Here is a 24,733-nt window from a genome sequence, read left to right as displayed (position 1 = left end):
GTTCACTAGAGGTGTCTCTCCCATAAGACAAACAGCATGTTGGGTGAACAAATTACAGTTGGGCAATTGACAAATAAAGAGAGCATGACCATGCACATACATATCATGATGAGTATAGTGAGATTTAATTGGGCATTACGACAAAGTACATAGACCGCCATCCAACTGCATCTATGCCTAAAAAGTCCACCTTCAGGTTATCATCCGAACCCCCTCCAGTATTAAGTTGCTAACAACAGACAATTGCATTAAGTATTGCGCGTAATGTAACTAGTGACTACATCCTTGAACATAGCACTAATGTTTTATCCCTAGTGGCAACAGCACATCCATAACCTTAGTGGTTCTTGTCACTCCTCCAGATTCACAGAGGCATGAACCCACTATCGAGCATAAATACTCCCTCTTGGAGTTACTAGCATCAACTTGGCCAGAGCATCTACTAATAACGGAGAGCATGCAAGATCATAAACAACACATAAGCATAGCTTTGATAATCAACATAACAAGTATTCTCTATTCATCGGATCCCAACAAACGCAACATATAGAATTACAGATAGATGATCTTGATCATGTTAGGCAGCTCACAAGATCCGACAATGATAGCACAATGGGGAGAAGACAACCATCTAGCTACTGCTATGGACCCATAGTCCAGGGGTAGACTACTCACACATCACACCGGAGGCGACCATGGCGGCGTAGAGTCCTCCGAAAGATGATTCCCCTCTCCGGCAGGGTGCCGGAGGCGATCTCCTGGATCCCCCGAGATGGGATCGGCGGCGGCGGCGTCTCTGGAAGGTTTTCCGTATCGTGGTTCTCGATGCTGGGGTTTCGTCACGGAGACTTTTTATAGGCGAAAGGGCAGGTCAAGAGGCGGCACGGGGCCCCACACCACAGGCCGCGCGGCCAAGGGGGGGGCCGCGCCGCCCTATAGTGTGGCCCCTCCGTGGCCCCTCTTCGTCTCTCCTTCGGACTTCTGGAAGCTTCGTGAGAAAATAGGCCCCTGGGCTTTGATTTCGTCCAATTCCGAGAATATTTCCTTACTAGGATTTCTGAAACCAAAAACAGCAGAAAACAGCAACTGGCACTTCGGCATCTTGTTAATAGGTTAGTTCCAGAAAATGCACGAATATGACATAAAGTGTGCATAAAACATGTAGATAACATCAATAATGTGGCATGGAACATAAGAAATTATCGATACGTCGGAGACGTATCAGCATCCCCAAGCTTAGTTCTGCTCGTCCCGAGCGAGGTAAAACGATAACACGAGATAATTTCTGGAGTGACATGCCATCATAATCTTGATCATACTATTTGTAAAGCATATGTAGTGAATGCAGCGATCAAAACAATGTATATGACATGAGTAAACAAGTGAATCATATAGCAAAGACTTTTCATGAATAGCACTTCAAGACAAGCATCAATAAGTCTTGCATAAGAGTTAACTCATAAAGCAATAATTCAAAGTAAAGGTATTGAAGCAACACAAAAGAAGATTAAGTTTCAGCGGTTGCTTTCAACTTGTAACATGTATATCTCATGGATATTGTCAACATAGAGTAATATAATAAGTGCAATAAACAAGTATGTAGGAATCAATGCACAGTTCACACAAGTGTTTGCTTCTTGAGGTGGAGAGAAATAGGTGAACTGACTCAACATTGAAAGTAAAAGAATGGTCCTCATAGAGGAAAAGCATCGATTGCTATATTTGTGCTAGAGCTTTGATTTTGAAAACATGAAACAATTTTGTCAACGGTAGTAATAAAGCATATGCATCATGTAAATTATATCTTATAAGTTGCAAGCCTCATGCATAGTATACTAATAGTGCCCGCACCTTGTCCTAATTAGCTTGGACTACCGGATCATCACAATGCACATGTTTTAACCAAGTGTCACAAAGGGGTACCTCTATGCCGCCTGTACAAAGGTCTAAGGAGAAAGCTCGCATTGGATTTCTCGCTATTGATTATTCTCAACTTAGACATCCATACCGGGACAACATAGACAACAGATAATGGACTCCTCTTTTATGCATAAGCATGTAACAACAATTAATAATTTTCTCATATGAGATTTGAGGATGTTTGTCCAAAACTGAAACTTCCACCATGGATCATGGCTTTAGTTAGCGGCCCAATGTTCTTCTCTAACAATATGCATGCTTAATCATAAGGTGGTAGATCTCTCTTACTTCAGACAAGACGAACATGCATAGCAACTCACATGAAATTCAACAAAGAGTAGTTGATGGCGTCCCCAGTAAACATGGTTATCGCACAACAAGCAACTTAATAAGAGATAAAGTGCATAATTACATATTCAATACCACAATAGTTTAAAGCTATTTGTCCCATGAGCTATATATTGCAAAGGTGAATGATGGAATTTTAAAGGTAGCACTCAAGCAATTTACTTTGGAATGGCGGAAAATACCATGTAGTATAGGTAGGTATGGTGGACACAAATGGCATAGTGGTTGGCTCAAGTATTTTGGATGCATGAGAAGTATTCCCTCTCGATACAAGGTTTAGGCTAGCAAGGCTTATTTGAAACAAACACAAGGATGAACCGGTGTAGCAAAACTCACATAAAAGACATATTGAAAACATTATAAGACTCTACACCGTCTTCCTTGTTGTTCAAACTCAATACTAGAAATTATCTAGACCTTAGAGAAACCAAATATGCAAACCAAATTTTAGCATGCTCTATGTATTTCTTCATTAATGGGTGCAAAGCATATGATGCAAGAGCTTAATCATGAGCACAACAATTGCCAAGTATCACATTACCCAAGACATTTATAGCAATTACTACATGTATCATTTTCCAATTCCAACTATATAACAATTTAACGAAGGAGAAACTTCGCCATGAATACTATGAGTAGAAACCAAGGACATACTTGTCCATATGCTACAGCGGAGCGTGTCTCTCTCCCATAAAGTGAATGCTAGGATCCATTTTATTCAAACAAAACAAAAACAAAAACAAACCGACGCTCCAAGAAAAAGCACATAAGATGTGATGGAATAAAAATATAGTTTCAGGGGAGGAACCTGATAATGTTGTCGATGAAGAAGGGGATGCCTTGGGCATCCCCAAGCTTAGACGCTTGAGTCTTCTTGATATATGCAGGGGTGAACCACCGGGTGCATCCCCAAGCTTAGAGCTTTCACTCTCCTTGATCATGTTGCATCATACTCCTCTCTTGATCCTTGAAAACTTCCTCCACACCAAACTCGAAACAACTCATTAGAGGGTTAGTGCGCAATATAAATTGTCATATTCAGAGGTGACACAATCATTCTTAACACTTCTGGACATTGCATAATGCTACTGGACATTAGTGGATCAAAGAAATTCATCCAACTTAGCGAAAGAGGCAATGCGAAATAAAAGGCAGAATCTGTCAAAACAGAACAGTTCGTATTGACGAATTTTAAAATGGCACCAGACTTGCTCAAATGAAAATGCTCAAATTGAATGAAAGTTGCGTACATATCTGAGGATCATGCACGTAAATTGGCTTAATTTTCTGAGCTACCTACAGGGAGGTGGACCCAGATTCGTGACAGCAAAGAAATCTGGAACTGTGCAGTAATCCAAATCTAGTACTTACTTTTCTATCAACGGCTTAACTTGGCACAACAAAACACAAAACTAAGATAAGGAGAGGTTGCTACAGTAGTAAACAACTTCTAAGACACAAAATAAAAACAAAGTACTGTAGGTAAAAACATGGGTTGTCTCCCATAAGCGCTTTTCTTTATAGCCATTAAGATGGGCTCAGCAGTTTTAATGATGCACTCGCAAGAAATAGTATTTGAAGCAAAAGAGAGCATCAAGAGGCAAATTCAAAACACATTTAAGTCTAACATGCTTCCTATGAAGAGGAATCTTGTAAATAAACAAGTTCAAGAAGCATAATGCAACAAGCGTAGAAAGATAAAACAAGTGTAGCTTCAAAAATTTCAGCACATAGAGAGGTGTTTTAGTAACATGAAAATTTCTACAACCATATTTTCCTCTCTCATAATAACTTTCAGTAGCATCATGAGCAAACTCAACAATATAACTATCACATAAAGCATTCTTATCATGAGTCTCATGCATAAAATTATTACTCTCCACATAAGCATAATCAATTTTATTAATTGTAGTGGGAGCAAATTCAACAAAGTGGCTATCATCATATATAGGAGGCATATTGTAATCATAAAAGAAAATTTTCTCCTCAATGCTTGGGGGACTAAAAAGATCATGCTCATCAAAGCCAGCTTCCCCAAGCTTAGAATTTTCCATAGCATTAGCAACAATGGTGTTCAAAGCATTCATAGTAATAACATTCCCATTAGCATGCATATAAAGTTCCATGGGTTTTTTAATTCTCTCTTCAAACACATCATGTCCTAATTCAAGATAAAGTTCATAAAGATCTCTCATTTTTTTGTTGTTTTCCATTATGCTTAACTAGTGAAATAAAAACATGCATGATATTAAGTAAAGTAAAACAAATAACTAATTTTTTTGAGTTTTTTGATATAGCAAACAAGATAGCAAATAAAGTAAAACTAGCAACTAATTTTTTTGTATTTTGATTTAGTGCAGCAAACAAAGTAGTAAATAAAACTAAGCAAGACAAAAACAAAGTAAAGAGATTGAGAAGTGGAGACTCCCCTTGCAGCGTGTCTTGATCTCCCCGGCAACGGCGCCAGAAAAAGAGCTTGATGGCGTGTAACTCACACGTTCGTTGGGAACCCCAAGAGGAAGGTATGATGCGCACAGCAGCAAGTTTTCCCTCAGAAAGAAACCAAGGTTTATCGAACCAGGAGGAGCCAAGAAGCACGTTGAAGGTTGATGGCGGCGGGATGTAGTGCGGCGCAACACCAGGGATTCCGGCGCCAACGTGGAACCTGCACAACACAACCAAAGTACTTTGCCCCAACGAAACAGTGAGGTTGTCAATCTCACCGGCTTGCTGTAACAAAGGATTAACCGTATTGTGTGGAAGATGATTGTTTGCAGAAAATAGTAGAACAAGTATTGCAGTAGATTGTATTTCAGTAAAGAGAATTGGACCGGGGTCCACAGTTCACTAGAGGTGTCTCTCCCATAAGACAAACAGCATGTTGGGTGAACAAATTACAGTTGGGCAATTGACAAATAAAGAGAGCATGACCATGCACATACATATCATGATGAGTATAGTGAGATTTAATTGGGCATTACGACAAAGTACATAGACCGCCATCCAACTGCATCTATGCCTAAAAAGTCCACCTTCAGGTTATCATCCGAACCCCCTCCAGTATTAAGTTGCTAACAACAGACAATTGCATTAAGTATTGCGCGTAATGTAACTAGTGACTACATCCTTGAACATAGCACTAATGTTTTATCCCTAGTGGCAACAGCACATCCATAACCTTAGTGGTTCTTGTCACTCCTCCAGATTCACAGAGGCATGAACCCACTATCGAGCATAAATACTCCCTCTTGGAGTTACTAGCATCAACTTGGCCAGAGCATCTACTAATAACGGAGAGCATGCAAGATCATAAACAACACATAAGCATAGCTTTGATAATCAACATAACAAGTATTCTCTATTCATCGGATCCCAACAAACGCAACATATAGAATTACAGATAGATGATCTTGATCATGTTAGGCAGCTCACAAGATCCGACAATGATAGCACAATGGGGAGAAGACAACCATCTAGCTACTGCTATGGACCCATAGTCCAGGGGTAGACTACTCACACATCACACCGGAGGCGACCATGGCGGCGTAGAGTCCTCCGGGAGATGATTCCCCTCTCCGGCAGGGTGCCGGAGGCGATCTCCTGGATCCCCCGAGATGGGATCGGCGGCGGCGGCGTCTCTGGAAGGTTTTCCGTATCGTGGTTCTCGGTACTGGGGTTTTCGTCACGGAGACTTTTTATAGGCGAAAGGGCAGGTCAAGAGGCGGCACGGGGGCCCCACACCACAGGGCCGCGTGGCCAAGGGGGGGGCCGCGCCGCCCTATAGTGTGGCCCCTCCGTGGCCCCTCTTCGTCTCTCCTTCGGACTTCTGGAAGCTTCGTGAGAAAATAGGCCCCTGGGCTTTGATTTCGTCCAATTCCGAGAATATTTCCTTACTAGGATTTCTGAAACCAAAAACAGCAGAAAACAGAATCGGCACTTCGGCATCTTGTTAATAGGTTAGTTCCAGAAAATGCACGAATATGACATAAAGTGTGCATAAAACATGTAGATAACATCAATAATGTGGCATGGAACATAAGAAATTATCGATACGTCGGAGACGTATCACCGTCCAACAATCACATACCATGGAGGAGTGTCTATTTTTGTTAATTAATTTGGGACTGGGAATCCCATTGCCAGCTCTTTTTGCAAAATTATTGGATAAGAGGATGAAGCCACTAGTCCATTGGTGAAAGTTGCCCAACAAGATTGAAAGATAAACACCACATACTTCCTCATGAGCTATAAAACATTGACACAAATCAGAGGTGATAAATTTTGAATTGTTTAAAGGTAGCACTCAAGCAATTTACTTTGGAATGGCGGGAAAAATACCATGTAGTAGGTAGGTATGGTGGACACAAATGGCATAGTGGTTGGCTCAAGTATTTTGGATGCATGAGAAGTATTCCCTCTCGATACAAGGTTTAGGCTAGCAAGGCTTATTTGAAACAAACACAAGGATGAACCGGTGCAGCAAAACTCACATAAAAGACATATTGTAAACATTATAAGACTCTACACCGTCTTCCTTGTTGTTCAAACTCAATACTAGAAATTATCTAGACCTTAGAGAGACCAAATATGCAAACCAAATTTTAGCATGCTCTATGTATTTCTTCATTAATGGGTGCAAAGCATATGATGAAAGAGCTTAAACATGAGCACAACAATTGCCAAGTATCACATTACCCAAGACATTTATAGCAATTACTACATGTATCATTTTCCAATTCCAACCATATAACAATTTGACGAAGAAGAAACTTCGCCATGAATATTAAAAGCTAAGAACACATGTGTTCATATGCAACAGCGGAGCGTGTCTCTCTTCCACACAAGCATGATGTAATCCAATTTATTCAAACACAAACAAAAATAAGAAACATACGGACGCTCCAAGCAAAACACATAAGATGTGACCGAATAAAAATATAGTTTCAAGAGAAGGAACCTGATAATTTGTCGATGAAGAAGGGGATGCCTTGGGCATCCCCAAGCTTAGATGCTTGAGTCTTCTTGATATATGCAGGGGTGAACCACCGGGGCATCCCCAAGCTTAGAGCTTTCACTCTTCTTGATCATAGTATATCATCCTCCTCTCTTGACCCTTGAAAACATCCTTCACACCAAACTTCTCATAAACTTCATTAGAGGGGTTAGTACATAATCAAAAACTCACATGTTCAGAGGTGACACAATCATTATTAACACTTCTGGACATTGCTCAAAGCTACTGGAGTTTAATGGAACAAAGAAATCCATCCCACATAGCAAAAGAGGCAATGCGAAATAAAAGGCAGAATCTGTCAAAACAGAACAGTCCGTAAAGACGAATTTCTAATAAATACTTCCGTTGCTCAGATCAGAAAACTCAAAACTAATGAAAGTTGCGTACATATCTGTGGAACACGCACGTAAATTGGCATATTTTTCTGATTTTTCTACAGAGAAAACAGCCCAGATTCGTGACAGATAGAAATCTGTTTCTGCGCAGAAATCCAAATCTAGTATCAACCTTCGATTAGAGGCTTCACTTGGCACAACCAAACACAAAACTAAGATAAGGAGAGGTTGCTACAGTAGTAAACAACTTCCAAGACACAAATATAAAACAAAGTACTGTAGCAAAATAACACATGGGTTATCTCCCAAGAAGTTCTTTTCTTTATAGCCATTAAGATGGGCTCAGCAGTTTTAATGATGCACTCACAAGAAATAGTATTTGGAGCAAAAGAGAGCATCAAGAGGCAAATTCAAAACACATTTAAGTCTAACATGCTTCCTATGCATAAGAATCTTGTAAATAAACAAGTTCATGAAGAGCAAAGTAACAAGCATAGGAAGATAAAACAAGTATAGCTTCAAAAATTTCAGCACATAGAGAGGTGTTTTAGTAACATGAAAATTTCTACAACCATATTTTCCTCTCTCATAATAACTTTCAGTAGCAACATGAGCAAACTCAACAATATAACTATCACATAAAGCATTCTTATCATGAGTCTCATGCATAAAATTATTACTCTCCACATAAGTATAATCAATTTTATTAGTTGTGGTGGGAGCAAATTCAACAAAGTAGCTATCATTATTATTCTCATCATCAAATATAGGAGGCATAGTATAATCAAAATAACATTCACTCTCTGTAGTAGGTGGCACCAAAAGACCACTATCATTATAATCATCATAAATAGGAGGTAAAGTATCATCAAAGAAAATTTTCTCCTCAATGCTTGGGGGACTAAAAAGATCATGAAAACCAGCTTCCCCAAGCTTAGAACTTTCTATATCATTATCAACAATGGTGTTCAAAGCGTTCATACTAATATTACTACCAGCATGCAAATAAGATTCCATAGGTTTTTTAATTTTCGCATCAAACAATCCATGTTTTAAATCAGGAAATAGCGTAAGAAGCTCATTCTTGTCCATTATGCCAAACTAGTGTAAACAAGAAACAAAAAGATGCAATTGCAGGATCTAAAGGAAATAGCTTTGAGTACTTACAACGACGGAAAATAGCTTGGTAGCCGAGGTCCGTAGTGTGAGTACCTTTTACCTTTCCTCCCCGGCAACGGCGCCAGAAAATAGCTTGATGTCTACTTCCCCCTCCTTTTCCTGTAGACAGTGTTGGGCCTCCAAGAGCAGAGGTTTGTAGAACAGCAGCAAGTTTTCCCTTAAGTGGATCACCCAAGGTTTATCGAACTCAGGGAGGAAGAGGTCAAAGATATCCCTCTCATGCAACCCTGCAACCACAAAGCAAGAAGTCTCTTGTGTCCCCAACACACCTAATAGGTGCACTAGTTCGGCGAAGAGATAGTGAAATACAGGTGGTATGAATAAGTATGAGCAGTAGCAACGGTGCCAGAAAATAGCTTGCTGGCGTGTAGTTGATGGTGGTAGTATTGCAGCAGTAGTAACACAGTGAAACAGTAAACAAGCAGTAGTAACGCAGCAGTATTTAGGAACAAGGCCTAGGGATTAGACTTTCACTAGTGGACACTCTCAACATTGATCACATAACAGAATAGATAAATGCATACTCTACACTTTTGTTGGATGATGAACACATTGCGTAGGATTACACGAACCCTCAATGCCGGAGTTAACAAGCTCCACAATTATGTTCATATTTGAGTAACCTTATAGTGTAAGATAGATCAAAAGACTAAACCAAGTACTAACATAGCATGCACACTGTCACCTTCATGCATATGTAGGAGGAATAGATCACATCAATACTATCATAGCAATAGTTAACTTCGCAATCTACAAGAGATCATGATCATAGCATAAACCAAGTACTAACACGGATGCACACACTGTCACCATTACATCGTGCAGGAGGAATAGAACTACTTTAATAACATTGCTAGAGTAACACATAGATAGTAGTGATACAAAACTCATATGAATCTCAATCATGTAAAGCAGCTCATGAGATTATTGTATTGAGGTACATGGGAGAGAGATGAACCACATAGCTACCGGTACAGCCCCGAGCCTCGATGGAGAACTACTCCCTCCTCATGGGAGCAGCAGCGGTGATGAAGATGGCGATGGAGATGGCAGCGGTGTCGATGGAGAAGCCTTCCGGGGGCACTTCCCCGCTCCGGCAGCGTGCCGGAACAGAGACTCCTGTCCCCCAGATCTTGGCATCGCGATGGCGGCGGCTCTGGAAGGTTTCTGTGGTTTTCGTCGAACGTATCAGGGTTTTCGATCCAGGGGCATTATATAGGCGAAGAGGCGGCGCAGGAGGGTCGAAGGGGCGACGACACCATAGGACGGCGCGGCCAGGGCCCGGGCCGCGCCGGCCTATGGTCTGGGGGCCCAGTGCCCCCTCTCTGGCGGTTCTCGTGTGTTCTGGATGCTTCCGGGCAAAATAGGAACCTGGGCGTTGATTTCGTCCGATTCCGAGAATATTTCGTTACTAGGATTTCTGAAACCAAAAACAGCAGAAAACAGGAACTGGCACTTCGGCATCTTGTTAATAGGTTAGTTCCAGAAAATGCACGAATATGACATAAAGTGTGCATAAAACATGTAGATAACATCAATAATGTGGCATGGAACATAAGAAATTATCGATACGTCGGAGACGTATCATTGGTTGAGAACAATGTTAAAATCTATGAACTGTTACTGCACTTTGATTCAACAAAAGTGTTAAACTGATTGTTAAGAGGGGCAGAGATGGTGTTTGTAAGCAAAATAAAACTGCAGAACAAGGTAGCATAATAGGGGATAATGCATCATGCCTTATTAATTATTCAGCTCCAACCGTGTATGATTTTATTCCTCCTCATGTGTATGTCGTGGATGCTGATGGTCAAGTTTTTACTAGCCAAGTTGCTAGTAATAATCCAGCTGTGTGCATCCAAGACAACTCGAATATTCAGAAAGGAAAGGTAATAGCACTATCAGACAATGATGATGATGCATATATGGGCTCATATGATGCAGAGTTTGACATGGGAGACTTTTCTAATTGTGAAGTAATGAGGATGAAGGAACATGCTGAAGTTGATGAGATTGTGGAGGAGATGAGAAAGCAGACAGAGGATCCGATGACACATTGTGAAGGTGATACATAAATTTAAGATCTCTTTGTAAGTGCAGATGAACCAGCTGCTGAAGTATATGTTGACTGTGTGCATGTACCTGAGAAGAAATCCAAGCTGCGTGTTAAGAGAAAAGGACCCAATGACATGTCTCATTCTAGTTTGGTCATTGATGATGAACCAGGCTTCATACCATCTGATGATGATGAGAAATGCCATGATTTTCTGCCACACTATGATGATGATGGGTTTGAACCTTTGTCAATGGTTCCACCTCAAGGGAGAAAGGGCAGAGCAAAGAAAATGCCATATAGGATCTGGTATGATGACATAAGGCTGCAAGCACATGAGCAACATCTGCTACACATGTTCTTTATAAATGTGGAGCAATTCAGATGCATTGATTAATTTGCATATAGCAGAAAGTAGGAATTTCCACTATCACAAAAACTCCAATGTTAGAATTATTGTGGACTGCCTAAAGAAGGCACGTCTTTTCTACATGACTACATCTGAGATAAACGAGATAAGAATTGTTTTTTCTCCCCAAGAACTACTGCATCACCAAGTAGAAGAACAACTACAAAGTCTGAATATGAAGCAGGATATCCAGCATACAAGAAGACCATGACATAGGAAAAAGCAATGTCAAGCACTAGCTAAATATAAGCACCAATACCAAGCATACAAAAGCAATATCAAGCACTAGGTAAATACTATATGCGATGCTAGATAAAAGAAACAAATTAAGTAGCTAAATTATCCAGGCATTAGCTGAAGTATCTACACAATGCAATTAACCTACCTTACATCCACAACCTAGAAATTTTCTCCATGTGTTTTCTCCTTCAAAGCAGACGCTATTTGTACATGGCCATGCCATTTTTGCACCTCAAATCGATGTCATCATACCAGGTGTAGTCTAGGTCTAACATGGTTTCTAGGATCTAAAACAAGACAAATGCAACAATATTTAAACATACATTGGACGCATCGAAGTTTTAATGGAAAAAATCCCAAATCTATCAACTCAAACCCTAACCCCTACACATACCGATGAACGAGGACTATGGTCGTGGCCCTTGTCGAACTCTAGGAGCAGGCTTTCCTGGCTGCTCTCTCCATGGCGATGGTTGAGATGCCGCAGCGCGGCGATGCGACGGTGACGGACGAACCAAAGCGATGGGAGAGACTGAGCCGATTCGTTGTCTGTTTCGGACCGCTCGCTCTTAGCCCCGTGGAACGTTAACGGCTCGACAACAGCCATTCATCCTAGTCAGCACCTGGCAATGGGCCCACGAGAGTTAAAACGCTATCACACGAGTCTCTGCGCCATCCTCCAGAAGTGTTATCTCTACTATATTAAAAGGAAGTGTTCTGTTTCCTCCGGTACAAAGTTTCGTCCTACATATTTTCCATATGACCATTTTACCGTCCCACAATACCTCTTCAAATCAAAACGAATCCCATCGAAATCAAATCAACAAATCCCCGAGACAACAAACCCTAGGGCAGCAGCAGCCATGGCGATAGAGACGGAATCCTCCGCCGCGGCGCACCTCCTCCTCGGCCCTCCCGTGATCCGCGGCTCGTTCCCTTCGACCGACGCCACCGACGACGGCGCACTGACGTGACACCCCATCCTCGACCTCCTCGACACGCGCCGATGCGCCCTTTGGCCGCCGCCGCCGACGACGGCGCACTGGCGTGGCACCCCTTCCTCGATCTCCTCGACACGCGCCGGCGCGCGCCCTTCGGCCGACGCCGCCGACGACGGTGCACCAGCGTGGCACCTTCCTTGACCTCCTCGACGCCGCCTTCAACGCGCCCTCAAGCCGCAGAGGGTGCTCACAGAGAACTGCTCCGCCACGTACTCCGGCTCCGGCAACCCCTGCCTCCACTTCTTCTTCCAGGTTGTCCCCAACACGCCGCCCGAGCGCGTGCACGAGCTCCTAGCCACCGCCTGGAAACAGGAAACCCTCACGAAGACCTCACACGCTCGCCCTCGCCCTCCACCGCCGCTGCCGCTGCGACCCCCTCGCCCGTGCTCTACATCCCTGCATCCCCTTCCACTCCCCCGTCTCCTCGAGCTCGCGGCAGCCGATATCCTGTCCGCCGTCCTTGCCCCACCTACCCCGTCATCTTCCACCAATCCTGCCGACGACTAGCTGTCGCGAACCACCAGCAGTAGCAGGCGTTGCGCGGCGGCACAACATGAACAGCACGAGCAGTGGAATCTCCCTGCCGACGGGATCCTCTTCCCTTTGGTCGGATCCGCCTCCTGTGACGGGATCCACCCCTCCTAAAGCCAGGTACTCAACCACATCAAAACCGATTCATTCTCTGCACTAAGAGCAGGTCTAACAGACCCCGTAAAAGGGGCAAACCCGTATGATAACCGCCGATTTGAGGGTTTCGGCTCTACCGGCCGTCTAGCACGCCCCGTAAAAACGGCCCCCGAATCGTTTTTTGCTGTTTTCGAGTACGGGGCGGGTCGTCGCCCCCTACTTGTGCGGGGTGGGAGCGGGGATAGTGGGCGAAACCACTATCGCCCACTCCACTGCGCGGGAAGCATTTCGCTGAAGCCAACTGCCGCCGCCGCCGCCCGATCTCCTCCCCCGCGCCCTTCCCGGGAGGATCCGGCCGCCATGGACCGTCCGCAAGAGCCGCCTACCGCCGGCGGTACACCTCCTTCGGGCGCGGTGGTTGATGTCCCCGTCGGAGGTCCGCCGGCCGCCGGCGTCGTGTCGGCCATGATCGCCTCCACCATCCCGTCGAAGAGGAAGAGGATCCCGAAGCAATTCTTCGAAGCACCGGCGGCGGCCGCCGATTCACCGGGCGAAGCGCCGCCGGCTGCCAAGAAGACGGGCCGGGTGAAGACCAAGGCCGCCGGGCCGAGGGGCGTGGCGCCGGCCAAGGTGCGGACAAAGGCAATCAGCCGCATCGGCCTCGCGCCTCCGCCGCCCTCCAAGGTCACGACCCCTCCTCCGTCCGTTCCGGCCGTTGCGCTGCCCGCGCCGCCCGCGCCGCCGCCAACCACCATCGACGTAGACAAGGTGTTCGATGTTGAGTCCACAACATCGTACTTGGACATGCTCAACGATTCCGCGGTGAATTTGGACGCCGGTATCGGTGCATTCGATGGGGAGTGCAATGTTGAAGACTTTGATGATGAGGAGGAGGATGAGGGTGACGAGGAGGTGGTTGAGGTTGATCCGGCTGCCGCCGGTTCTTCGTCGACGCCGAAGCCACGCACGGCGAACTAAAGCGAGATCGAGGACGTCATCTTGGTCCGTGCTTGGAGCAAGGTGGGGATGGATGCGTGCACCGGAGTGGACCAAGGCGGCAAGCGCTATTGGCAGCGCATTGAGGATCAATACCACCAGTTGAAGCCTCGCACGAAGAGCATGGCGGACAGATCCTACCGCTCCCTTGAAGGCCGATGGAACATCATCAAGCCGGCTTGTTCTCGTTGGAGTGCTGCCATGGATCAAGTGGCCGACAACCCTCCTAGTGGATGCATACCGGAGGACTATGTAAGTTTTCCTTGTGTTCATGATGTGCAAACATCACAAGCTATCCATATTGTGTTGATGATGTGGAAACATCTCCTCATACTATTGTTGTGCAGCCCAAGTATGCTCAACAACGGTACAAGGACATGGCCGGCTCAAAGAACAAGGAATTTCAATTTGAACATTGCTTTTCCATCCTTCAACATCTTCCTAAATGGAAGTTGCGGGACAACGAGCCAAAGTGCAAGAAGGAGGCACTTATCACCATGGATGATGAAGCGGAGGACATGCGTGGGAGAAACACCGGCAAGCCCGAGGGCAACAAGAAGGCCAAGGAGAGGGTCAAGGTAGAACTTGAAGCAGCTAGCTTCCGGGAGAAGTTGGATCAACTCATGAAGTCCAAGGAGGCATTGACGATGAAGACGTTGGAGACCAAGCTCCTCATCACCGACAAGAAGAGTGAGGTGAAGCTTGCCAAGGTGCAAGCAAGGAAGGAGCTTGACATGAAGATGATCAAAGCCAAAGAAGCCAAGGCCATGAAGGAGCTCTTGGCCGAGGAGAGGGAAATCATGATGATGCGCACGGACGGCATGGACGAGGATCAGCTGGCGTGGTGGAAGGAGACCAAGGCGGACATCATTGCGAGGAAGATGGCTGCGCGTCAAGCTCGTGCTCAAGGTGAGTCTCCGGCGAGCGGTGGCGCCGGTGGAGATGGATCCCTTGATGGTTGATCACATTTGGGAACTTCCGTGGCTTGAACATTGCCTATGATCGCGTTGTGATGTTAAAACTATGAATTATGCATCATATATTTTGGATGTGCTATGTTTGATGTGAAATTGTTGTGCAAATTGCTCTCTAAAACCCTGTTTTGAGGGGCCGAAAACTCGGACGAGCTAGCAGAACCCGTATCCCCTGTTTTACGGGGTGGGGATACGGGTTCTGCTAGCTCGTCCGAGTTTTCGGCCGGTGAAATCCGGATACAGGGCCCTCTACTCGGGTTTTACGGGGCGAAAAAATACGGGGCCTGTTAGACATGCTCTAAGATGTTAAGAGCTCAATTAGGCCACAGAGCCGTACATAGGGAGTTGGCAAGACTTTTCTGAAATTGAAACTGTATAGAGTAATATGCAACAAATGTATTCTTCAGTTGAGCACGACCTATTATGTAACTGTATAGAACAATCAGAGTGCATAGATTCTGGTATGTTGAATTTTTTTGTTTGTTCGAGATGCCTTGCAGCACAATTTGCAAAACTGCATTGTCAATCTTTGAGGCCTGGCTGGACTACATGGTAGGTTATTGGCTTTGTTTCTGTTCTACCTCAAAGACTGTTGCTGAAATTTTTGTTAACTTACTTGTAATGGTGTCATTGACTGTTTCAGAAGAGAATTCTATTACTGAATCGGGAGGGAATGTGGTGTCTCTTCGAAAATCTTTGGTTTTTAATAATTTCCTTCTAGGTTGAGGTAAATTGTACCTAAACTGTGAACTGGAGCAACAACCCTTAATGATTGGTGAATGACAAAGCTAAACTGAAGAAGTGATACAATTTTGGATCATGCCTCTTAGATGCCCTAGGTGTATCAAAAAATGAATGGAGTCATGTCACATTTCTTTACTTAGATGAAATAAACAGTCAAGATGAAGAACATAATATTTGCATCTGATAGACAGAACATCTATTTTTAATAGCTTCACTCTTGCTATTCCATTGCGTACCCGACAAAATTGCATCTGATTCAGGAGTTAGAACTGTTACAAACTTTTGCGGCATGGCCAATGCTGACGAGACGAAGCTATGGAATAATGGAATCTACCCACAGTGCTACACTACTACGTGCATCTCAACCAGATGACCACTGGACGCTGCCTCCTTGCCGCCATGATTCAGTGGCTCACCTTTCCTAGAGCCAATGGAACTGAACTGAACTGCACCTATTTTGTTTTGCAGCTGTTGCATAAACTATAAACAAAGTACAAGATACATCGGATTATGTCTACAACATTGGATGCCAAAGCGTCATCTTCTAAGGTAAGATCCCCATAATCTGGCTATGCGTCCAATTTTATTTCATGGAACTATATCTTGTTTCACATTTTATCCCTACACGTTTGAATGCAACTACTATTTGACTAGCATGCCTAATAATCACCATGTCGTTCTGGAGTGGAGAGGACACACCGGGGAGAGGTGGATCCCTAATGCAACTTGAACTTAGCATACTTCATGTATACAGGCTCATAAATTGGACCCTCTGCAACTATGTATTGTACAGGGGCAGAAATAGTGGTTATTAACCAACTAACCCCCCAGTCAATCAAGGACTCCTTGTACAATTTCAATTCTAAATTTCCTGCAAGGTGATAGATTTAGTTGTGCAAAAGTCAAAAGCACCATGGACTTGCTCTTCAACATGGAACACTAAACCAAATGTAGAGGCACATGCCCAAGTTTGTTTGGTTGTAATACATAGCATAGAAGATCAGTTGTGCTACCTCCAGGTAATTTCTCAATTAGATCTGTATGGAGCTTTGATATTTCAAGGGGTTGTTTTTTGTGTGTGTTTGTGCTTGGCCAAAGATTATTTGAGAATTGGGTTATATTTACCTAACATGTTTGCTAGCACATCAAGACAAAAAAAAGGGTGCTAATTATAACAATTTTGTCTGGAGCGTGAACATGTATGTCTTTTTGTTTACACGAAAATATCAATCGTGAATGCCCTTGTCTTATGGGTGCAATAAATAAAAATATACTACTTTTATCATCTTACAAAATCTAGACACATCGAGAGGGCAATTAAAATGTGGGAGGACACATCGAGATGGAGAAAAGAGTTTTGTGTTTGAACAATCCTTGAGAGGATCACAATGATTAGAACTTGTGATCTTTGCTTAATACATCGAGTTCTTGTGCTGCTCAATATTTTAAGCTCTTTCCGATGGGATTTTAAGCTTCATATGAACCGGATGCCAAACGGAGTCGACCGTTAGGAGGGAGGGTTACTATTATCTTGAATTCTTGATCATCTTAGACACTGCAGATCTTTGGCAACTATAAAGGATCTTCTAAAAAGGGATGAAGCTGTAGTTTTCGAAGACACGCCTCGCTCTAGAAATCCTTAGTGCATGTCTATTTTTTCTTTTCAATTTGCCAGCTGATATTTTTTGTTTATCTACATGTAGTTTTTGATTGTTTTTAAAAGGAGGATCGAACTAGAACAACTGCTATAGACCAACTCTTTTTTCTGTTTCAATACAAATGGAACTAGATCCCCTCCTGGAAGTGGTGATGTGTGCCGTGAGGTACTCAATGAAGGAGATCTCTTGTACTGGTATAATTCCTCTTATGTAAACGTGTGATGTGGAAAGCAAGATCCCCACTCAAGCAGATATATTGTAATGTTAAATCCATTGCTGGAACATACTACCTATATTACCCAGTCCATTTGTTCAAAATAGATTAAGCTATATATTGTGGGTTCTAATTTGTTGACTGTCATTCTAATATTTCTATTTGTTTCAAGCATACCTAGGGTGTTACAACTGAAGAATTTCTTGTACTAATACTTGAAGATATGGATGTATGTTGTCTGCTTGTTAAATCAAAAGTACTTCAACTCATGACAAATTTATCCCCTGATATCTGAATTATGCCTGTAAAAATTACTTTAGTAGTAAGGAGTTGCAGAGCTCATCTCTGCATTGAAATGACATTACTCGACCTGCTGAAAGCGTTCTGTTATAAATATTGTTAAAATACCTTTGATAGATGAGACTACGAAACAAATGATGATTCTTTTCAAGTGTGCCCCATCTTCATATCCATATCTTTAGACCATCCCTTTGTTTTTTACTTGTTAAAATACCTTTGATAGATGAGACTAGGAAACAAATGTTGATCAAGACATGAATGCAATAGCTCTTGGAATTGATAACCGAACAACATTATTTGTTGTCATAGAAAAGAGAGGGTGGTATACCGATTTTCTTCGTAATTAGTGCATCCTCTCCCCCCCCCCCCCCCCCCCCCGACAAAAGGAACCGAAAGAAGATAAATGATTAAGACATGAGACATGCATCTAACCATAGTAAACAAAAGAACCTTTCTATCTAATGCCACTTACATTCTTTTGTGCGCTGTTGCGAGGACTTAGTTTTTCCTCGGCAAATGATGTTGCTATTGAAATATTTATGCACATTATACAAATATTTGTGACGAGAATACATGCACATTACATTAACATTTGTGATGAGAATAACCTTGATGGTCCATGGCATCGCATGGGCATTTTAATTATATAATATTACAAGGAGTAACATCATGCATAAAAGGTAAATTTTATGCTTGCTCTCATCCTCATAACAAATACTCTCCAGCTCTTATGAGGATACATCGCTGCCTAAAAAAGTTAGCATCCGCTCCACCGTCCTGCCCATTAATGAAGATTTGCTAATCCTCTTTTATATGTTTGACGCAGAATACTATAATCAAGGGTTGTCTCCGGATATTTATGGATATCAAAAATGTTGTTTGGACTAATCAGAAAAAAGTATTCCTTTAGTTATACATGTATTTGCAGCATCCACGTTTTGTGAGACAATAATAAATCCAAAATGAGAGGTTGTTGAGTTAACAATTATGACGGCCTAGAACACATGTGTAGAACTTACCGCGGAAGAGAAAAAAGAACTTGGAACCACGCAAATGCCCAACAATATTATCATGTTATTGCGGTTGGTATTATCATGTTGTAGTACATAGTGATATACATGATTTGCTTTAAATTTTCATATGAGTTATAAATTATATATGCGCATTGAGAAATAAAATTTGAGAACCCATGGCAACGCACGGGCATTTATACTAGTTTATGTGATAAAATTACCATAAGAAGCTGTGATCGTTGCCTCACATGTGGTAGCTTTCGTTTCAAAAAAAAGGTAGCTTTGTGTAATTTACTCTAATCTGGACCGTCCATCTGAACTCTGAATCAGTCGAGGAGTTCGCGTTGTCGTGCCGTCCCCAATTCGATTCCTTCTGGAAAGCCCTACCAAATTAGTCTGTGGAACGAAAGCCAAATCGAGGGTTTGGAGCGGAAGATCGAAGCGACGGAGATGATGGACGACGCCGGCGGGATCTTGGCCGCCGTCGTGTGCGCGCTGCTGGTCTTCGCCATCTTTCCCCTCCTCCTCTGGCGCCGCCGCTCCGATGCCGCCACCGCTGCCGGCGACAACCACCGTCTCCCGCCTCAGCCACTAGAGGTGCCCCCCCACCTCCACCCTCCCTTATGTTGCTTTCCATCGCTCCGATCCACGTTATCCGCCCAATCTCTTCCACCGCTTGAGTTAGCTGACTATCCCTTGTGCATCTCGTACGCTACAGGGTGAACGGGTGGTGCGTGGCGGCGCTGCAGCGCGCCGGATGCGTAGGAGGCCCGCAGCGGCGAGCTCTTCAGCAGCATCCACCAGCCGTGATGGTAGTGCACCCTGAAGCTCGTACTTTCTTCTTCAGCGTCGCCCAATTCGTTTTAACACTAGCTTGGTCCTGTTGATTTTCCGGTGTGCGGTTGCAGATGACGAGGGTGAGACTGACGAGGAGGACGTCCAGGAGAATAACAATGCCCGCAGACGCTCCAAGAAGAAGGAGAAGAAAAGGCAGGAGAGAGAGGAGCAGCGTCAGGTTGGTCGAAGTGTCATGCTGTTTTCTTTTATAGTGCGAGAAGTTGTACTTAAAACTATGAACATTGCTTTAATTTTACGAGATTAATATTAGTAAAATCCTCCAACTTAGCTACACGAGCATATATTAATAGTTCATCTACAATGTCAGTGTATTACATTGTGCTTTCAACTCTCGCCAGACACTAGCTAGTCAGCATAATTCTTATCATCTTAAAGACCAATTTCTTTGTGTAACAGTGACTGAAAATGACTCTGCTCTTTGTTGAGTCGGTAATTCCTTTTCTTTAAGATGTCTCTGATTTTATGCAGTAAAGAGAGTATGCCTTCTTCTTTTAAAACATGAGCTATTGCTAATTTGATGGTTCATCTCATGGTAGAGTATGGTATGGAAGTCAATTTTCTTCTGTTTGTTTACTTACATGATTACACCGTTATCTCTTGCAAGGATGATGATGAAGCGCCGCCACCACCAGTTGATTCAAGGAAGGCTAAACAAGATCGTTATGATGCAATGAGAAGGAAGAAGGATGAGGAGCGTGAGGCCCAAGAGAGATTATTGGTTAGAGTCTGTTTAACTTATTATTCTGTTTGATGCTGTTATATGTTGAGTTCTTATGTTAAGTTGCTTATTTCTTTAGGAACAACAAGCACTGGCACGGAAAGCCAAGGAAGAGGAGGCTGCTGCTCTGGAATTTGAGAAATGGAAAGAGGCATTTTCAGTTGATGCTGAAGGGACAACTGAAAGCGAGACACAAGATGATGGCCAGGGCTTGCTCCACAATTTTGTGGAGTACATCAAGGTGCATTGCTTTTCACCCCCTGTGTGGATGTATTCTCGTGTTGCTTTCTAGCGCCTGTTAATGATTTGTTATTTGAGGAAATCAACATCTTACTTTTGACATCATGAATGCAATACATACTGAACCTGATGTATTTTATATAACTGAGGTTAATTTATCTGTTAAAGATGGTGGTGGAACAAACTATCTCCCTTGTGTGTTGAAATTATTATGATGCTAAACTTTTGAAGAATGTGTGCTTCTCTTATCATTGTCTTGATTATGTTGCAGTGGTGAGATCGCCTTGTCTATGCAAATTGACAACATTTTCTGTGAATTTTTCCGGTACTTTACAGAAGCAGAAGTGTGTTCCGCTAGAGGACCTTGCTGGAGAGTTTGGAATGCGAACCCAGGTAATTTTAGAGCTGTTTTACATCAGAGGGTTAGTTATAGACACTTGGTAATTTGGGGTTAGTTATGTATATACGTAATTGATGCACATTTGTTTACTGCTAGAACAGTAAGGCTGTTCATGCACACCTGGTTCTACGAATAGACCAAACACGCACAACCCAAAGCCCCCCCCTATCTAAGCGCGAAGTTTCTCCAGTCGTGACATCAAGGCCAGTGGCTCCTTATGTAGCTCACAATCTTGCCTCAGCTCCGATAGTGCTAATCAGGAAGGCGATGTCAGGGTTATGCCGGTTGAAGATGGCAGCATTTCGTCGCTTACAGAATACTGATTACCGCTATCAATGAGAGTAAGTCCTTAGGGAGTGATGAAAGGGTGGAAATCAATTGCTGATTACCGCTAACCCACTAATCGTTCTTAATGCTACTAACTGGCTGTGGAAGTGCTAAAGTGATACTACCTCCGTTCCAAAATATAAGCCTTCTTAGAAAGCTAAGCTAGCTTTCTAAAAAGGCTTATATTTCAGAACGGTGGTAATATTTTGGAACTGTGATATGCGTCCTACCGTCCTCATCACTGGGGAAACGACATGCATATTCTGAGATATGTTGAGTCTGGTTTTTTCCAAGAATTTATTTTCCTTAGATTGCTCTGTTTTTCTTCAAATTTGTTATATGTGTATTTGTAAATTGTAATAGTACTCATAGTTCCTGGATTCGCTAGAATGAGCCTCAAACCCTGATCTAGATCAATCAATCTAGATGGTGGGTTCAAAATCGCTTCAGTTATGTCGGATTTCACACTCTGAGTTGTCGATTTCAAGAGACAAAACGAAATCGCTCTACCAGGCGTTAGGACCATCCCCGTCAGAACATCGACAATGGCGAAAACCTGGTAGCCGGCCTGTTGTTGGTGCACATCAGCTGCTCGTCTTGTTTTCTGTGGATGCATGTACAGAGGACAGGCTCCTCTCTGTCTGGCATCAATCAGGAGCATGAGCTACCGGGCACCGCAGAGAAAGAGCAAGTTTGGAGGTGGTGCTTCTTATGGTGGAGGGATGCTAGCAGGGGACTTCGGCTAGCAGGAGGTGGAGGACATATCTAGGCGGCAGCGTCGTCTTCTCTCGATGTGATTGCTTGGATCTGCAGCTGCAGAGGGGAGCAATTGGGACAACCAAGCAGCGAGACAGCAGCTTAGGGCAGAGGAAGCTGCCAGGAGCAATACGGGTCATGTTGTGGGCTTTTTGGGCTGGGTCAGCCAACATACATTTTCTATTTTCTTCCATAATGTAGTTAATCTATGATTTTGTGTGGCTAGAGATCTTGAACCTAGTATATTTTGTATCGGAAACAGTGGGTTCACCAACTGATCTCCAGTTCACTAATCAGAAATGTGTGCCTTCTAGCGTGTCCGATTCATATAATGCATTACAAATTCTAATCACAAATCAGGCAACAATGATGGTACTTGCATTGTCTCACCCAATATTTAGTCTGTTTTCTTTACAGTTTTGGCACCTCGTATGAGGTAAGAGGCATACTTTGGGTTTATACTAACATCTTATCCGAGGAACCACTAAAACCATGGCTTAGTAGAAAATCTTGTGAGGGTTGGACTAGAATTGTAAAATGACCCTGTGAAGCCAGCATCTTATTTTGTTTCCAGTTTATGGTTCTTGTTGATATATCCCCTTGGATACTTATCACAGTGCTGGCTTTGTGCTTCCAGCTCTCCTAAAGCATCTGTAGCTAGTTGATTTTGCAGATCAAAACTGTGGAGTGCTAGTTCCTTGAAACATTAAATCCTAAATACCTTGCCCCTTTCTGTCTCAGTATGTTACATCAGCATATTTCATCTATCAAACTATCTACTCTGCTGCTTGTAGAGCTGACCATTCAGTATCATGAATGGCTCTTGACAAGCTATTTGTATTCAGAGCGCCAAAGTATTTCTGGATGTGATCCTGAATTGGACCTAGAATGTCCTTTTAAGAGAAATACCCTAAGGCCCCGCTTGGCAAGTCTGACTAGTTTGCTGACAGTGATCATTTACGGGCTGGATTCCTCGTGCACGCAAGATCCAACAGGCTAAAAACACAGACCTCACCTGTTCCATGAGTTTTACCGCTCGTTACGGCGGGAAACAGCCGGAGTGGGTACACCAAAACGCCAATCCAAGTGGGTTTCTTTGGCTACTGCAGAGTATTTTCACGGACCGAGTGAAATGCTGGTTTTGGACTTCAATCTGACTAACCAAGTGGGGCCTAATTCTCTTTTCACCCGGGAAATATTCATCCACCTCTTGGGAAATATATTCCCATCCCTTCTATGTTGTACTATAGTACCATGAAAATCATCCTTTTAAAGGCGTCATGTTTGCTTGCATTCTGATTATTATTTTTCCTGTATGCTGCAGGATTGTATTAACCGAATTATTACACTTGAAGGCATGGGTATGTTACTTCTACGGCTTCTGTTACTGTTGTGTTATTCCAACTTCTAATCAATGAATCTGCTTCACGGCCTTGTTTTCTCTGGAATCTTACTGACTGAGCAGCCAGTTGGACTGATAGGCTTGTTTTGGTTTGCACAGATAGATTATCTGGCGTGATGGATGATCGTGGAAAGTTCATATATATATCCATCGAGGAGATGCAGGCTGTTGCAGATTACATCAGGAAACACGGGAGGGTGAGCATATCACATTTGGCCAACAACTCGAACCAATTCATCGATCTGGAGCCAAAGCCTGTGTACGACGAGAATGAGGAGAGCCATCATCAAGATGAAAGCGTGCCCCCGCAGGCGCAGACCCAGATCCCCGCTGAGAGCTCGTGATCGAGATTACTGTCCAAGCAACATAGCACATACCCCTTTACTTGCTTTATGCGCGAGGCCAGGTGTCTTTGTTAGTGATGTCGAAGTTGATGCTAACCTTGGTTGACTAAACTAGTGCTGATGGTAGTATTATGAAAGTTTTCATATATTGCCCTGTTTGGCCTTGTACTCTTAAGTTTAAGGACCCAACTAACTACTGGGAACTGGCATAGTCACGTAGCTTTGTTTGTGAACAAGAAAATGCAATGCGTTGGGTAAGGGCATCTTCAACGGGGCGACACATTTCGGACGTCTAAATTATACGCCCGCGTCCGTCAAAATGACCTTTTTTTTGTCCGTGCGTTTGTTTACGCCTGGGTGGCTCTAGCGGGATGGTGCATTTTTTTCTCTACTTGTTTTTTTTTTCTCTTCTCCATTTATAAACATAGTTCCAAACATTACACAAACATGGTTTTACACAAACTAATACATAATAATTGGGAACATGGTTTACACAAACTAATACATAGTTTGAACCATGGTTGTCACAAATTAAAACATTGAAAAATAAGGAAAGGCACACTCAATCACCTAAACTGGAAAATCAAGCTGATAATTATAGCCCACCACTAGTGGCTTCAATTTGCTCGTGGCTATATTCGCTGCAAAGAAAGAACACTAACA

The 24,733-nt window shown here is 43.2% G+C and overlaps 2 protein-coding genes and 1 long non-coding RNA gene across 5 annotated transcripts; all 3 read left to right on the top strand.

Moving 5' to 3' along the window:
- Positions 1 to 12,607: 12,607 nt before the first annotated feature.
- Positions 12,608 to 17,981, top strand: LOC127334155 (uncharacterized). 2 transcript variants are annotated; one of them, XR_007871953.2, is made up of 2 exons: positions 12,608 to 13,150; positions 15,597 to 17,981. It is a non-coding gene; the product is annotated as an uncharacterized lncRNA (long non-coding RNA). The 2 variants fall into 2 exon arrangements; XR_007871954.2 differs by having other exon boundaries at positions 15,586 to 17,981.
- Positions 14,153 to 15,084, top strand: LOC127334154 (uncharacterized). The gene is made up of 2 exons (XM_051360578.2): positions 14,153 to 14,374; positions 14,470 to 15,084. Exons 1-2 carry the CDS (start codon positions 14,153 to 14,155, stop codon positions 15,082 to 15,084), a joined length of 837 nt encoding a protein of 278 aa, XP_051216538.1.
- A 1,376-nt stretch (positions 17,982 to 19,357) lies between the features above and the next one.
- Positions 19,358 to 24,224, top strand: LOC127334153 (DDRGK domain-containing protein 1). Of its 2 annotated transcripts, none has more exons than XM_051360577.2 (8): positions 19,358 to 19,622; positions 19,744 to 19,837; positions 19,934 to 20,040; positions 20,488 to 20,601; positions 20,681 to 20,842; positions 21,178 to 21,234; positions 23,649 to 23,685; positions 23,826 to 24,224. In XM_051360577.2, exons 1-8 carry the CDS (start codon positions 19,476 to 19,478, stop codon positions 24,068 to 24,070), a joined length of 963 nt encoding a protein of 320 aa, XP_051216537.1. In that variant the 5' UTR covers positions 19,358 to 19,475; the 3' UTR covers positions 24,071 to 24,224. The 2 variants fall into 2 exon arrangements, with proteins under 2 accessions (XP_051216537.1, XP_051216536.1); XM_051360576.2 differs by having other exon boundaries at positions 19,928 to 20,040.
- The last annotated feature ends 509 nt before the right edge of the window (positions 24,225 to 24,733 follow it).

Source organism: Lolium perenne, chromosome 2 (assembly GCF_019359855.2).
Source record: "Lolium perenne isolate Kyuss_39 chromosome 2, Kyuss_2.0, whole genome shotgun sequence".
NCBI classification, from domain to species: domain Eukaryota; kingdom Viridiplantae; phylum Streptophyta; class Magnoliopsida; order Poales; family Poaceae; genus Lolium; species Lolium perenne.
Note: the sequence above shows the minus strand (reverse complement) of the source record. Positions and strands in the feature narration are given on the sequence as shown.

Bases quoted from the DNA above. Each gene is read 5' to 3' on its own strand.
- LOC127334153 (XM_051360576.2), top strand. From the start codon at position 19,476: ATGATGGACGACGCCGGCGGGATCTTGGCCGCCGTCGTGTGCGCGCTG. The intron at 20,041-20,487 runs GTTGGTCGAAGT...ATCTCTTGCAAG, and splicing joins AGAGAGAGGAGCAGCGTCAG to GATGATGATGAAGCGCCGCC. The intron at 20,843-21,177 runs GTGCATTGCTTT...GGTACTTTACAG, and splicing joins ATTTTGTGGAGTACATCAAG to AAGCAGAAGTGTGTTCCGCT.
- LOC127334154 (XM_051360578.2), top strand. From the start codon at position 14,153: ATGGATGCGTGCACCGGAGTGGACCAAGGCGGCAAGCGCTATTGGCAG. The intron at 14,375-14,469 runs GTAAGTTTTCCT...ATTGTTGTGCAG, and splicing joins GATGCATACCGGAGGACTAT to CCCAAGTATGCTCAACAACG.